This window comes from Polistes canadensis, unplaced genomic scaffold (genome assembly GCF_001313835.1).
Source record: "Polistes canadensis isolate GaletaPanama2010 unplaced genomic scaffold, ASM131383v1 scaffold_115, whole genome shotgun sequence".
Classification (NCBI taxonomy): Eukaryota; Metazoa; Arthropoda; class Insecta; order Hymenoptera; family Vespidae; genus Polistes; species Polistes canadensis.
In genome coordinates this window covers 173324-189246 of record NW_014569662.1, presented here as the reverse complement: position 1 = coordinate 189246, position 15923 = coordinate 173324, and the positions used below count along the sequence as shown (strand labels likewise).

Below are 15923 nucleotides of genomic sequence, written 5' to 3'. Positions count from 1 at the left end.
GAACGTGCTTGTCGCGTGAGCTTTTCAAAAGCACTAGATGGAAGTTACTCTTTTGTCGCTTTACATTTCCTACTTTCCCGTACATCGCGTATCATTTGAAGTTGTCTGCCATGAAGAACAGAAATATTGTAACGTAGTAGTATATCGCGCACGCGAATGGAAAAAGGAATATTTTTATCTATATCAACGATCATATATATATATATATATATATATATAAGTGTGTGTTTTAAGCGGTTTCATCTACAATATTACCGAACAGCGCGTGCGTTTCTTTGTTGATGAAAAGTGGACCGAAAAATCCATGCACAGGTACAAATGTGACTGTTAAATTTTTTTCTGATAAAAAAAAAAAGGAAAGAAAAAGGATACTAAAAAAGGAACAAAGAAAAAGAGATAAGTACGCAGATGAAACGAAGCGTAAGGAAAGGTTTTGAATTGTTTCAATCGATCATTCGGAAAACGTCTATTTTTTTATTGTTGTAATCCTTTACTTTTTCTCGTTCAAAAGAAGTTCAAAGTCAACGAATATCTTTTCCTATATATTCGGATAAAAAGTATATTCGCAGGATAAAAAGCGTAAAACCAGTGAAATAAGAAAAGTTCCTTTTTCAATCTCGAGGTAAACGAAAACGCGTCGTTCTCTTTTATCTTCTAGTTTTTTCCGCTTCTTTTACGTATTTAAAAGGATAATGGAAATACTATCTACTTTTTTTCTCCTTAACATCGGCACGTGCTTCACGATTCTGCTTAACTTTCGACAATAGGCACCTACAGTTCGTTACTTTCTATTGTCTACTACTATGTAATACGTATAGAAATACATACATTGTTTCTTAATATATATATAAAATTCTATATAGCTAATAGTGTTTATTACTAGCCAAAAAAAAAAAAAAGCAAATATTCTAAATTAAAGGGAGCGTAAAACTCTTTTTAATCAAACGACTACGTTAGCAAAATTATGATCCAATTCGAAAGAGAGTAGAATAAATACATAACGTTCATTTACTTCCATTTAATCTTTTACTTTCACGAAATATTTCATTTAGAATCGTCGAGAGAGTTAAATATATATGTATATATAATACATATGTACATTCACAGGCTGAATTTGAAAAGTTTTACGCTTGAAATAGACTTTTTTAATGAATAATGTATAAATCCGCTCTTGTTTTTAAATATCGATACGCTTCGATAATTAAACTACTTTTTTAAATAACAAAATTTGATATATCTTTTCTACTTGATATATTCTTCCGTTCGAATTAATTGAAGAAAAGAAATTTAATTTTTTTTCATTTATATCGAAAAAAATATTAATCGATAAAGAAAAAATAATTTAGGAATTTTTTAAATGAGATACTTAAACGAGTCATTGACCACGTACGAACAATTTTCTCCTTGGGTGTTAGCCATATAACGATATCGCGTCCATTTGGTTTAAATTTTCCACCAACTCGATGCTAATTCAATTACTTTGTATTATGGTGAATCAATGCATTGGATATTTAATGAAACAGAAAAAAGAATAAGCGCCATGGAAATGATATTAACAAATTTATATCGATAATGTTTTATGTTAATACGATAAGCGTAATAAGAATTTCGAGATGGCAGACGATATCCTATTTTCCCTTCATTAATTATTAAATATATATATATATAGATAAATATTAATAATTTATGATAAAAATTTACGAATAACTGGCAGGAAAAATATTGTCTATTTTTAACGGTTCATTCTCTTCATATTTCTTTTTGAAAAGGCAATACATTGCGTAGTAACCTATATGGAAATAGGAAGATATGGAGCTTTTCTCAAAATTTATATACAAGGAAATCGTGTATCTAAAGAAGAAAAATACGTATCAGATCTTTCTGAATGTTAACAATCGTCGAGGAAAATTTTTGAGACATTGTTATGTGCAAGCAATGAACGAGAGAGTTTTTATTTAACCTACCATGGCATTTGAAACGAGTATTTTCTAGAATATTATATAGGTCAATATGTCAAAAGTTCTTTGTTTTCTATCATTTTTTCACATCTTAATCATTGATAAGTGAAATCACTTTTTTCTTCTTCTTCTTCTTCTTCAAGCCGACAAAACATTTCCGAAGATACACGATCATTATTGAACCGATACTTTCATTTATATAATAATAAAATAAAAATCAATTCGAACGTTAATAATTTGTATTACATATTATATTAATACTTGCGACCAATCGAAATCCATATGATGTAACGAAAGTATTGGGGGGGGACTAATTGGTTTCAAATTGTATACTTCAATACGTTTATTTATTTCGAAATTATTATTTTCAATTATTTCATAATGTAATTTTTCATTCTAAACAAATAAAAATATGAATTAAATTAAATAATTATAAATAATTTCTCAGAGAAACGTATTGCAGATCGTCAAAAAATTATCTATCCAAATAATTTCAAACCAGCACCTTGAAAATTCTCGCAAAACAAAAGGAAATTAGAATCATAAAAGTTTCTTTTTGATTTCCCGACGGTAATTAAGTACAAATGCAAGGAAGAACTTTTCTCAAACGGAGAAAGACTCATTAGGAAGAAATTGTGTTACTATCAAAGCTCGACGATTGAACCAATTAATTAGCTTGAGGTTTGTCACCTACAAACCGATTGCAACAATACATATGTAAGTACCTATGTCAATTACATTGGATATACGTATAGAATTAAACCACAGAATAGCTAGTACACTACGACAATTGCTTGTACATGTTAGTTCAAGATACAAGTAAACGCGTACTACTACAATTTACCACAATGGACTAACACTTATATAATGTTGGACAAAACTTCGATTGAGTTGTTAGCTAGAGAGAAGAAATTCGATCTACTTGAAGAACATTTTCTTTATGATTAGAGGATGAATATGAATAAGATTCACATTAAATATGTATTTATGTAGTACTTTGATACTTCATTTTATGATGCTCGTTATCATTTAAATGAAGAACTTTATTTTGTCATTAGCGATTATTATGAAAAAAACATAAAATCATAAATCAAGCGTACTGTCAACTAGGTATACTTTGTAAAGCGATTAATAGCCAACATTCTTTCGAATGAGACAATAACGTTCATTCTTCTATCACTTCCATTTTTTTCAAATGCTTACTCGAACTATTTGAAATCGAAGTATAACTCGAACATCGAAGAAAACCTGGAAAAGGTCTTACAGACAATGGACCAACTGATAATTCTATAAATCAATAGATACGGTAATATCATAAAGATTCTGCGAGAAAAGATCCTACGGTAAAAGAACATCGCGTGATTTTCCTCGATGTCTATAAAGACCACACACACACACACACATTTATTCGAATAAAAGAGTTAATAAAAGCGTCGATAACGTTGAACATCAAATAACATGAAACTGCTGATCGAGAATGGCAAGCAGAAAATCGTTCGGAGATTACATTATATCGTGATAAAGATACGTATTTATCATTTAACTATCCTTATAGATAATTTTCACGACCATCGATTAATACGAGTTTATATCAAATTCCCATGAAATTGTTTTCTACTTATTCTTCGTATAATAATCGATTAAAATTCTAAGTATGATATATAGCATAATCTTTGCGAGTACGTATTTCCTTTTACGTATATATTGAAATTTTATCGTAAAAGTAAAAAAAAGAAGGAAAGAAAGTATCCTTTAAAAATATAATAATATGGAAAATAGTTTTCGCATAGAAAAGCTCCTTTGAAAATTGTTACAAAAAGAAAGGGGTCAGCTTTCTATCGAACGTCGAACGATTCGAGAACGCGATATATTTCGTTGGTACTTTTGTCATCGCCGTCCTCGTCGTCAGTCGTCATTCCCGTCGTAAAAGGAGAAAAAGAGGAGAGAGACAAAGAACGATTTAGCACGGTAGGGTGCCAGCACCCTAAAACCTACGCGGCGAACCCCCAAGCTTATCCCCTCCTACGAATGAGTCGCAAAACAAAAGGGGGAAGTTCGATGGTGAACCTCGTCCGAAGCAGGGACTGTCGAAGGGTCATGTGGGGGTGGATTTGCATTGGTTCTGCGAGACGATCTAAACCCTCCTTCTATGCACACAGACACACACACATACTATAGTATAGTATCCTAATTTTATATGCAACTTTTACTGCCACGATTTTAAACAAAATCCTTCTTTACATTATTTATTTTTATTTTTTTTATTCTTTTTTATTGTTTATTTCGTATTTTTGTTTCTATTTCCTCTTGTGTAACATACATTATTATTCAAATGTTTGACCTGGGAAACATTCATTTCTAATGCAAATATGCAATCGACAGTTTCAAGAGCTCTGCCAAGATTGATTCTACGAAAACACCTTTATTTCGCATATGCCTAGTCACGATAGGGTTCCACATTGGATTAAAGATTTGCTTGATTAAAGGGACTAGGCAACCTACGGCCTCTTGAATTTACAACGATCGATAATAACGATAGTGATTTACTTACCATATTGAAACGCGCTCTTATATTACTTTACTAGCTACGAAGGAATTTGTTTGTGAAACTTTCCGATATACTACATCGAAGCATTCGTTCTTTCTATCATAAATTAAAAAAGGAATAAACCAATAACCTACAAACTTCAAGATTCTAATTAACTTTCAAACGACGCAACAAATAAAAATATATTATAATATAATTCTAACGTAACCTTAATGCAACTGCTTGTGTACGCAATTCGCATGAGATTGCAAATCAATAGAAAACTCGTTAGAGAAAACTGTTCATATCTAGTATAAAGAATAAAAGTATCAAAATGACGATAAAAGTTCACGCAACAATATTTTGCTTTACTTCTTCCTTTTTTTTTTCCTTTCCATAATTTCTTTTTGTCATTTCACTATTACGAAACGAAGAATAAATAAGCCAACTGAAAGAGAAGAAGAATTTGAAGGTTTCTATTTTTAACAGAGCAGAGTTACGTCTAAGGTCTGTCGGTTGAGTGGCAACGGACATTCACGAATTGTCACAACAAGCGTGTGGCAACAGAAAACATTTTACGGTCTAACACGAACCCCCTTTTCATATCCTTTTACTTCACGGTTTTTACAAAAACGCAATAGGAAAATGACCTTTAATTTAATCGATAAAAATTTAATTATTTTATACTCGTTACTGTGGTTTGCAGAAAAAATCCTAAAATAAGCAGGGCGATATAAAATGTATCATACTCGACAGATATCGATTCGAAGCTTTAAAAATGTGTTATCATTGATATTTTATATATACATGTATATAAAAGAAGAATAAGAAATGGTAGAATGAGATGTAATTTACGTCAGAGTTTTCAAGTGAAAATCTGTGAATGGCAAATAATGATTCTCCGTATTTGCCTCCTTCAACTTGATAAGCTTTAATAAACTAAGAATTAGGAAAATAGCTTTTGAAAAGAAAATTCTTCAAGATTCAAATAATTTTCATCGATTCGTCATCCTTTATCTAACAAGAAGATGATTTCAAGGTGTCACGTCTTTCCAATTGTAGCAATTAAATTGTCTGATTAAGTCAGAAATTGTTCTATCGTTGAAATCATGTTTTAAAAAAACACAAAACGTAAGAATATAAAAAAAAGCATATAAACGAGCTAACAATAAGTTACTTAAATATCGTAAAAACTAAGGAAAATGAAATTCTTCAATGTAGACGTTAACGTACAACCAGACATATACGATCAAAGTTAATCACAAATGCACAGTCTTGAGCTTCCCATAGTTACTCTAATTGCACATTCATGTCGCAGTGAATGTTTCGAGAGAATCAAGAGCGTATCTATCGAAAAAAAAAAAAATAAAAAAGAGAGAACAAACGTTCGTCACGAATAAAATATGCAGAGAATGGAAAATGACCGAAGAAGTACTTTACAACGATAGAACGTGATCTTATTTTGATTTTAAAATAAATTCTAAGCTTGTGTAATGTGCTCGTTATTCTGACCACGAAACAAAAGTATTATAAAATATGTTCGTTCATCAAGTTTTTACTTTGATGCGCAAAACGTGAGATTATATTTATTATTTTGAACGTATCTTTCGCAAAGAATATTTTATCGATCTAACGAGAGAAAACTCTTATTTATGCGCTTAAAATATTTGTCTACAATATCTAAGAAAACTACAATATATATTTTAGGACTGCAGTAGTCGCATAAGGTCAGGAGTGTCTGCAACGAGCGTATTTATATACAACGATGCAGAACGAACTGTCGGAGTAAAATATATGTAAGTACGTGTATAGGAAAGCACCCTTAAATGATTCATGGGGAGCATGACTAGGTAGGGTATAGACACCATTCAGCAAACGGCGACACCCGCCGCACATGACGTATTGATCCTCGAGAGGCATGTTCGCGGCTACCTTTCTTCGATTTCCAAAAGCAAGGTGCTAAGCCTAAAGTTCTTTTTTTTTTCTCTCTCTCTCTCTCTCTCTTTTCCTTTTCTTTTATTCTATTCTTTCTTTTTCATCTTTTTTTCTCTTTCGTTGTTATAAAAACCCATTCCACTTCCTGCATAAAGCTGAGCACGTTGCTGCTGGGCACGTAACGGTAGTAACCCTCCAACTACACCTCTTTTCGTGCTACTCGATGTATTACTTTTTTTAATGTATGATTTTCACGTGAAAATGTTTTCCCTTGTGAGTAGTACACGTGATTATAAGATGATTTATATAATACTAACAATATAAGTTAGATGTGTTATTATTCACAGATCGAAAACACGTGTATATATGAGTATTTATTTTTAAATGAAATTAACGTATTAGAAAATAAATGATATGTAAAAATGAAATTAGCGTATTATCTCCCTGATGCGGATTTAAATTCATATGTACGTCATAAATCCGGCTTGTTGTTTTGATGCTTCAAAGCTTTTAAGATTAATTTCATCTGAGGGGGACAATTAAATCGAATTCTTAAAAAAATAATTGTGAATATTCGTGGAAGTACGTTAAAAATAAATCTTCCGAATGATTCTTATTGAAAAAATTCATTCGTAATGATAATTTATTACTCAACATGACGTATTGCGATAGATGCTGTTTTTGTTTTTTTAAATGCAATGTTTGCAATGTTTGCAGTACCCATTTATTGTATTGCGAAATTTTATATCAGCATTGATATACTTGTTAGCTTAGAATTCGTATTTTCAAAGGTCTGCGTTTAAAATATCGTATGTTGGAGTTTGAATTTCAATAAGCCGACGTCGTCTTTATTAATTTAGTGGATTTTCCGCTAGATTAAACAGGATTACTCTGTCTAATGGTCAGAGACGGATCTTGTACACAAAGTATCTCAAAGTCCGTCGCGTTTCATATAGAGATTTTCAAAGGGAATAAGATACAAACGCGGATTTATGTCAGGTCAGAGGATAAGGCGCAAACCTTCAATTATATTTTATATTCATCGAACGTAATTAAAAATTAAAACTGAAAACTATCTTGATGATTAAATATTTCATTAATTTCGTTTCATGCCGATGTTAATATTTTTTATCATCATTATATTAATAAGAAACATAAATAAAACATGAGTAATACTTACTGAAGCAAATGAACAGATAAGAGAACGAAAAATGGTATGAACAAATCATCGCTGCCGATTTTCCACCGTCTACCAAATGCAATCAAGCTTGGCATGATCTTGTACTGAAGATATGATTGATAATGACCTACGTCAATTTTCAGAAATGAATAGAATTGAACGATGACATCACCTATATTATAATCATTCACGTCAGAACGATAATCCTACTGCTTGACCGAAAGTAAGAAAGAAAAAAAAAAAAAATCATGCAACTGGTCAAGCAACTCGACGCGAGACAAATCGAAACTCTTGTGGGATTAATTTCTCACTGCACAACTGACAATCCATTGACGCGATAACAAGGAGAGGAGAGAGGAGGAGAAAGAACTCGCACGTGGAGATAATTTAAAAGTATATCTAGTGTTCTTTCAGTAAAACGATGTTCAAAGAGTTCCCTTGAACCGAAAGTTGTGTGTTTCTTCGAACGCCACCATCCCATAGTGTGTGCCAAGTGAGATCGAGAGAACGGTAATGGCTAAATGCCGGGAAATTCGAAATCGATACATAACATCGCTGAAGAAACGATCTTTAGCTATTGTCTCGAGACTAGAAGCGTTTCAATACACAAGAGATTCGCTTTGCATCGTTAACGAACGTAATGAGAGAACGATAGTAACAATATATCCGTGAAGAAAATAGAAAAGAACAAATTCAACGCGTTCCTGCCGGACGATAGTACGAGCTGAGAAAATGGGAAAAATTATAGGAAGGAAAAAACAAAAAAGAAGAAACATAAAGAGAGAAAGAAAATTCGTTAGGAGTGTTGAGACATCGACGATACTCGCCAGAACGAGTTTTAATTTACGTTGCTGTCAGGTACGATGAAAAGAAAGGATTCGTGCAGAACCATATGATACTGTTCATACTATGGTATATCGAAAAACGACCGATTACTCGTTCTGCGAAAATGGAATGGACATTCGCCAATTTCCTGCCACTCGCTCGCTTTATATTTCTCCTTCTTTGTCACGTTCCGCTAAACCTCTCCTCGTCGAATTCGAGCATACGTGGATTACCCCGATTGTCCAAAATGCGGAGATTCTCCGTCTATGGGTCATTAACAATGTTTTAAAAGACATAATTCGATATCATACAAAAACTGAAGTTAGATACACGATATCTTTTAGTTTCCTCTCTCTCTCTCTCTCTTTTGGACCTGTAACAGACACTGTCCACATGATAAAATAACAAAGAAGATAATATTTCTAGTGAAATTATCGATAATTCTAGATTATTAGATGAATAAAATAACCATCAATTCGACAACCATCATCGATTAAATGCATTTAGTCAAGATAAAACATTTGTAAAAGTATATATTGTAATATAAAGTAAAAATTTCTAGTACGAATAGTAGATAGCGCGAATCCTTGCAAGTCATACTTATCATTTAACAGTTTAATTAGTCACCGTTATCTGTCCGGTTCGCTTCGACGGTTAAAACTAAACTCAGCAGTAAATGAGCCTATTGTTCTTTTAAAAATATACCTCTTATTGTTAGCGAATAATTATGAACGTTGAATCGATTTTCACAAACAACTTTCATGAATTCTCGTATATAATATATTATATAAAAAAAAATTGAGAGAGAGAGAGAGAGAGAGAGAGAGAGAGAGGAAGAGAGAATTCATTCCTACGAAATACAAGACGGTAGTTGAATTGCCACAACTATGAGATTGAAGGATAATCCAAACAACGTAAATAGGAAACATACTAGGTCAAGGGGCAACTTAGGTACCTTTGCCTCTAGCAATTTAACATTACCTTCTCCCACGGATAATATACAGTGCTTGAAAAGTTTTGAAACTGTCGTATGTACTTATTATATGAAAAAAAAAAAAGTGAGAAACTGTCATACAGATTGACGTTTTGCGCGGGAAAAAAGTAAACTTGTTAAGATGCATGATTTGAAACTAATAATCAGCGCACAAAAAATAAGCAGGATTGTTTTTTTCAATGACGTTTTCTATAGCTAAATCCGAACAAATTACTTTTAAATCTCGAACTTCTTATGAGCGCGATATATTCCTTTCAATCCTTTCTTTCCTTTTCGCATATATATATATATATCCCCTGTCTAGTAGTGTCGACCGTGATCATGGTTTCACTGTGCGGTACATATATTTACGAAATTCAGATATACCAATGGCCAATTTCTATGAAACTTTCTAATTGTAATTACATAATATTTTCTATAAATATAATACTACAATCGATCCTTGAACAAGATATACTTAAGATATATATAAAATTATGATAACCATTATTGAAAGCACTTATTAGTATCAACATCCCTCAAATGGATGTCGCTCGGAATGAAAGGATTAAAAAACATAGTTTTAATATTATATAATTATTTATAATAACTCACCATATGAGATGTAAAACGAAGAGGAAGGCACCAGGTACAACGAGATCGTCGCTGCCGACGCTCCAGCGTCGTCGGAATACCACGATGCCAGGCATATTGTCTCCTTTCTTCACTCACTTTGGTTTCCATTCAATTACACTAGGAGCCTCTTGATAGGACTCCTAGACAACGGCCAACGATCTTGAAGGATAACAACGACGACAATGATTCTTCTTCTTCTTCTTCTTCTCTTTCTTCCTTCCTTCGGCGTTTTCTCGTGGAAGCAACGAAGAAGAGTATAAAGGGAGATAAAGATGATGAAAAGGAAGAGAACGGCTTATCTTCGAGTAATTCGAGCTCGGTTGAGCCTTTTCCTCGATGACTTCGTCGATGATTTCGTCGACGAGCTCGCCGTCGCGCACCACCAAGAACATAACGTGCGGCACGACGATTCCTTCTACCGACGATATTTTCGTCCATCCTTCGTCGTTCCACGAGAAACACGAAACACCTTTCACGAAATTCAAACTCGAAGCTAGAACATTGCTTAATTCATCAAGAGAATAATGCATCGCGTCAAATATACGATATTTTATATCATTCTTTTATATATTTTTACCTTTATTATATCTTCAAAGTTTCATTTATGTATAATATATGTATGTATTTCACACGATACTGTTCCAACTGGTTACATAAACATCACTGCTAGTAGTATAGACTCTCGAACCTGTGGATTCGCGAATATTTCATTGAAATAGCTATCTCTCGAGATCTGTCCGCGATGGAAACAAGAAGTGAAATCCTATTATACGAGTTATCCACTTATCAAGACTGGCACATTCCGCTGACCATTCTCTATGATAAATGGAAAATCCATTGTGGTTTATCTCATATTTTTTCTTTTAATTTTTATCAATTAACGAGACTTTGAAAAGATCAAATTACGAAAAAGATATAATAATATCAATATTTATAATCTCGCGCGATTTGAATGTACACTGTATCTAACTATTGATTCTATTCATTTACGGAGGATTATATCAGCGAATAGGAAAACGATTCTAGATATATACTATTTAAGATAAGTCAATAGATTATAGAAGTCTAAAAGGTGTGATATAGAAATTGAAAGAGTTTCAAGGGAGTAATGGAACGTAACTTACCAGATACTCGAACAACGACCCCGCGTTCGCGAATACCAAGAGAATTATTCCAGAAAGCTTTTAATAGTACGACTTTAGAATCTTCTTTATTTCGTTCAATCGTTCGAAATAGAGAAATAGAAAGACAAGTCTTTTAGCTTTAGTAACTTTCAAGAAAATAACTTTCTCCGGGACTTCCGGGAAATGAAAACTTTTTAAAATTGATGTTGCATTTAACTGAAAAGAAGTTTAAAGATCATTCGATTGAGATACAGTAGAGCAACTTTGAAAAGAGTTTCCGAAAGCATTTCTATTCTGCATCGAACATTTAATTTAATTAAAATTCAAAGAGCACCGAAACTCTTTCAATATTTCTTAAGCGATAACCTTATCGGGTATCTCATTAAATCGCACATGTATTTATCAATGAGCAAAGTACATTTGCTATAACAAATTTTAAAACGTTACAAAAGAAAACAGTTAGTGTTAATAATGAGGTAACGCAAAGCAGAACATCGAGGAAAATGAAAATAGAACGCGCACTTGTTGCAAACCAATAGATTTGAAAGAGAAAAAGAGAGAGAGAGAAAGAGAGAGAGAAAATTAAACAAACGATAGCAATTCTTCGTAAAAAGATGACTACATTAAAGACATTTCGAATGGGGAAATAATCGTTTGAGTGTGCAAATATACACTTAATATAGTTATAAATATAGACATAAGTTATTACGTTATATTTTTGAATCTTCAACAAATCGACACATTAAATATCTTTCGGTATTAGAAAGTCAAGTTAACGTTGAAATCTTATACATACGATGGTGAAGGTGCCAAAATATGTCCGAGACATACTCTCGATCATTCATCATTTTCTCTCTTCCTCTCTTTCAGCATCCGTTAACTATAAAATCGTTCTAAAAAAATAAATTATATCATATCATGTTTTTTCGGCTTTGACAAATTAATTGATAGTCTGATCTGTAAACAGAAATATGTAGGAAGAAAAATTCGCAATAATATAAAATGCATAATGAATATAAACATAACAAAGCAGGTATTCTTGAAAAGCCACGCGAGTTGCGATCACGCGGCCATGCGTCGGCACGCGACTAAATCCGACACTATAAATCTACGAACGTGTAAATCTTGTTCTCGTGAAAATGAAGGTACAGGAGAAAGATTTTCAAAAGAGAGGATGACACAACAAAACGGTCTATGAATACACACGCACATTCTTTCCTATCCGATCCTTTCCACCGCCATTTCGTAAGCACGTACGCACGGACGATCGATAGACATCTAATTAAATTAGCATTTCGTTTCGAAATCGTTCAACTTACACTCGATAAGAGAGTAGACAGTAAGACTATTCTCTTCTTCTTCTTCTTCTTCTTCTTCTTCTTCTTCTTCTTCTTCTTCTTCTTCCTCCTCCTCCTCTTCTGTAGGAAAGTTAATATTCTGAAGGGGATGAGAGGGTTTCTTTTTCTTTTGTCTTAAACGAGTAAATCGCGTTACTCTTGCATCACGAAATTCGCCAAACGAATATCATTGACGTTTCAGCAGGTAATAATCGAAGAAGTGAAGAAGGCACGCCGGTGTTCTTCGCATCGTCGTATTTTCTAATATTGTTTTTCGAATAATCATCTTTCATTCGAAAATCATCGACAAATTATCGAATAAATAGTTCCTTTTGATTGGCAATCGCACGAGGGCCGGCGCTACCTTGGCCGTAAACCCTTCCGAATTTTTCTACACGTCCGAGTCATCTAGTTTCTTCGAAATATAACACACAAGGAAGAAACACCACACTGACAAAGAACGAAGGACGAATAGCCGAATACAAAATAATTAAAAGAGCTTCTTGATTTACTTTTTTTCTTTCTTTTTTCTTTTTTTAGAATGATGTTGGGCACTACACCACGTGCCTTATCATCCTTTATAACACGTCGCCTTTATCACATCGAACACATTACCACCACCGCTGATTTTCCTACCCCCATTATTTCTCTGATGCATCGCGCAAGGCTGTTAAAGCGCGACTGACGAACCGCGGCGATCTTCGATGCTGCGAACATACCCGATGTCACTCGGGAAAACACGAGTGGTGGTCCAATAGTGGGGAATGAGCCACCCCCAACAGCGCACCTTTTCAATGTTTTTCCAAGGCAATTCTTTGATGTACAAACAAGTTTTTTACCTTTTCTTTTTTTCGAAAACTAATGTTATTATGGTTTATAATATGTCTACGTCCTAGAAAAGATATATAAAAAATATTATTTCTTTTGTAGTTCTATCTTGCATGAAAAGATTGATATTTTCTCATAAATGATCATCTATCAATGCAATCCATTGTGCATTCTGCAGCAAGTAGATATGGTCTATCACGAGTACGACAAAGTGAAAATAAACTACATTTAATCGTACAAGCCTAATTCTATAATACGAATATTTGTTCTTGTGTAAAAGTTATTCTTAAAAAAATGGTCCTTAAGGAAAAAATTATGTTATATATATATATATATATTTTTCTATAAATAAACAATAAAACAATAGAAAGATAAAGGAAAAGAGTAGTATCCAACATCCTAGCTTTATCTTCATAATAATCTTTCTTAAGTACTTGCGATAACACGTTATAAATTACAGTCCCTAGTGTTTTGTCACGCGTATGATCGTTTATCCCTTTACTTTAACAAGTACAAAAATCGGTCAGGAAGGGTTCTTTGTTAGCAAGTTATAGAACCGACGGTATCAATATTATCAAAATATAATTAAAGATGATAAACTAATAAAAACATAAAAATCTACACAAACTTATAAGGCAATTTTTAATTCTATTGTAATATATATTAAGATATTTTAAGATACATTACTTTATTTTAAACTATATAGAAAAATATTTCTTTTTTATTGATTATATTTTATAGTATACTTTTTATACAAACAGCTAATTTATCTGCTGCAAATATATCTTCGAATGTTTATAGAGTATGTATAAATAAATATATAATTATTTATTTATAATTTGTACAATATATTCATATATCTTATGTTATCAAGTCTTGTCTGTGTTCATTTAATTCCTAGCTTGATCGTGGTTTTTTAAATACCAGTCGACTGTCTCTTTAATTGCTTGATCAAATGAAGTAAACTTAAAATCTGGCAAATAACTTCTTAATTTTGCATTGCTTGCTGTCTTCTTATATTGCCCATCTGCAGCACTAAGATCGTTACGAATTGAACCTTTGAAATTGAAAGCTTTTACTATTGCATCAACGACTTCAGATATTGTTATCTCTTGAGATTCGTCAACTAAAAGAATTTATTTATATTCATTATAAAATGATGTCTAATATGATATAAATAAATTGCATTTACCTGATAGAATAATTGGCTCTACAGAATCATATTCTCGAAGAACCCAAATTATTAACTTCGCCAAATCCAAGCTATAAATAAATTGTCTCAAAGGTTTGCCAGTACCTAATACTGTGAAAACTTTATCTTCTGTATTTCCTATTAAACAAAAAGTTTATATAAAGTACATTTCAGAAAACATCTTTAGACTAATTATTTTTTTACCATCTTCTATTAGATCATATAATCTTCTCATGAGACCAGGTATAACATGACTGACACCAGGACGAAAATTGTCATTTGGTCCAAATACATTGCAGGGGATAACACTTGTATATAATCTACCATACTGTTCATGATATCCTTTATTAGCAATATCTATTAATCTTTTGGCATAGCTGTAACCATAATTTGATGGATGTGGTGGACCGTTATGAACCTGAAAGATTATTATTATATAAAAATATTGAATAAGTCAAATAGATGTAAGCTATATTACATATAAATTACCATAGTTTCATCAATAGGATATGTAGTCTTATCTGGAAATATACAAGTTGAAAGACACGAAACAACTTTATTAACACCAGTCTCATGAGCAGTTTGTAGAATATTATCATTCATGTGAATGTTATTTCTCTACAAATGTTACAATATAATTTAATCTTGAATACTTTGAACAATAATAATGCAATGTTAAAAATATACAATCAGTTACCAAGAAATCTAAATTGTGAGCCATGTTATGGAAAAGACCACCAACCATTGCAGCTAAATGTATCACATGTGTTGGTTTATGTTTATCAAACAATTCTACAGTACTAGCTTTATTGCTGTAACAGTTATACTTCTTATAAGAATATCCTAATCGTAATAATAATACTATATATTGCTACATACCATAAATTAGCATCTTTTGAACCAACGAATATCCATTTTTCATCTGATCTTTTATCTTCCTCAACAATTTGTTTAATTGCTGAACCGACTAATCCAGTCCCACCGGTTACAAGTACAACTTTTGGTTGATCAGACATATTTGTATAACTATAAAAAAAATTATAGCTATAAAGCAAATCACAATAATTAAGAAAACATTTTTTTATACTATTAACTAATTATTTTACATTAGATATATCTCCCAGGTACTCTATCTAGCGTAACTTTAATGTATTTGAAATATTGCCACCAATTGTTATGAAAACCAAACTTGTGGATGTACAATATTGTACTACAATTATTACATTTTTTGATTGTTAATTACACGTCTAAAAGGGTTATGTTACATATAATTAAAGATAAATTAACAATTTTATATTAAAAAGCAGAGGGCGTTTAATACCTGAATTTATGATATAGATGCTACACTCTAGTTCCTTAAATAGTGTGCTACCATCTATAATGGTAAGACTTACTCAAGACTCATATA

General features: G+C 32.2%; 2 protein-coding genes across 13 annotated transcripts in view; both read right to left on the bottom strand.

Annotated features, from left to right (window-relative positions):
* Window positions 1-13199, bottom strand: part of LOC106787805 (sn1-specific diacylglycerol lipase alpha) — a 30858-nt gene extending 17659 nt beyond the window's left edge. For 4 of the 11 annotated variants that reach the window (XM_014750484.1, XM_014750489.1, XM_014750491.1 and 1 more), the window contains exons 1-3: window positions 12478-13198; window positions 10612-10722; window positions 10014-10538 (exon numbers count right to left, since the gene is read on the bottom strand). In XM_014750484.1, coding sequence (XP_014605970.1) covers window positions 10014-10108 — 95 coding nt within the window. In that variant the 5' untranslated portion in view covers window positions 10109-10538; window positions 10612-10722; window positions 12478-13198. Of the gene's footprint in view, window positions 1-10013; window positions 10539-10611; window positions 10723-11158 lie in introns of all 11 variants that reach the window. The other 7 variants (XM_014750492.1, XM_014750493.1, XM_014750494.1 and 4 more) reach the window with 5 other exon arrangements.
* An 848-nt stretch (window positions 13200-14047) lies between these two features.
* LOC106787816 (probable GDP-L-fucose synthase) lies at window positions 14048-15914 on the bottom strand. Of its 2 annotated transcripts, none has more exons than XM_014750508.1 (7): window positions 15837-15914; window positions 15395-15541; window positions 15213-15327; window positions 15005-15133; window positions 14720-14933; window positions 14516-14653; window positions 14048-14449 (listed from the first exon to the last, which is right to left on the bottom strand). In XM_014750508.1, the coding sequence occupies exons 2-7, from the start codon at window positions 15529-15531 to the stop codon at window positions 14214-14216; spliced, it is 969 nt and encodes a 322-aa protein (XP_014605994.1). In that variant the 5' UTR covers window positions 15532-15541; window positions 15837-15914; the 3' UTR covers window positions 14048-14213. The 2 variants fall into 2 exon arrangements, with proteins under 2 accessions (XP_014605994.1, XP_014605993.1); XM_014750507.1 differs by lacking the exon at window positions 15837-15914 and adding an exon at window positions 15622-15829.
* Between the last annotated feature and the right edge of the window lie 9 nt (window positions 15915-15923).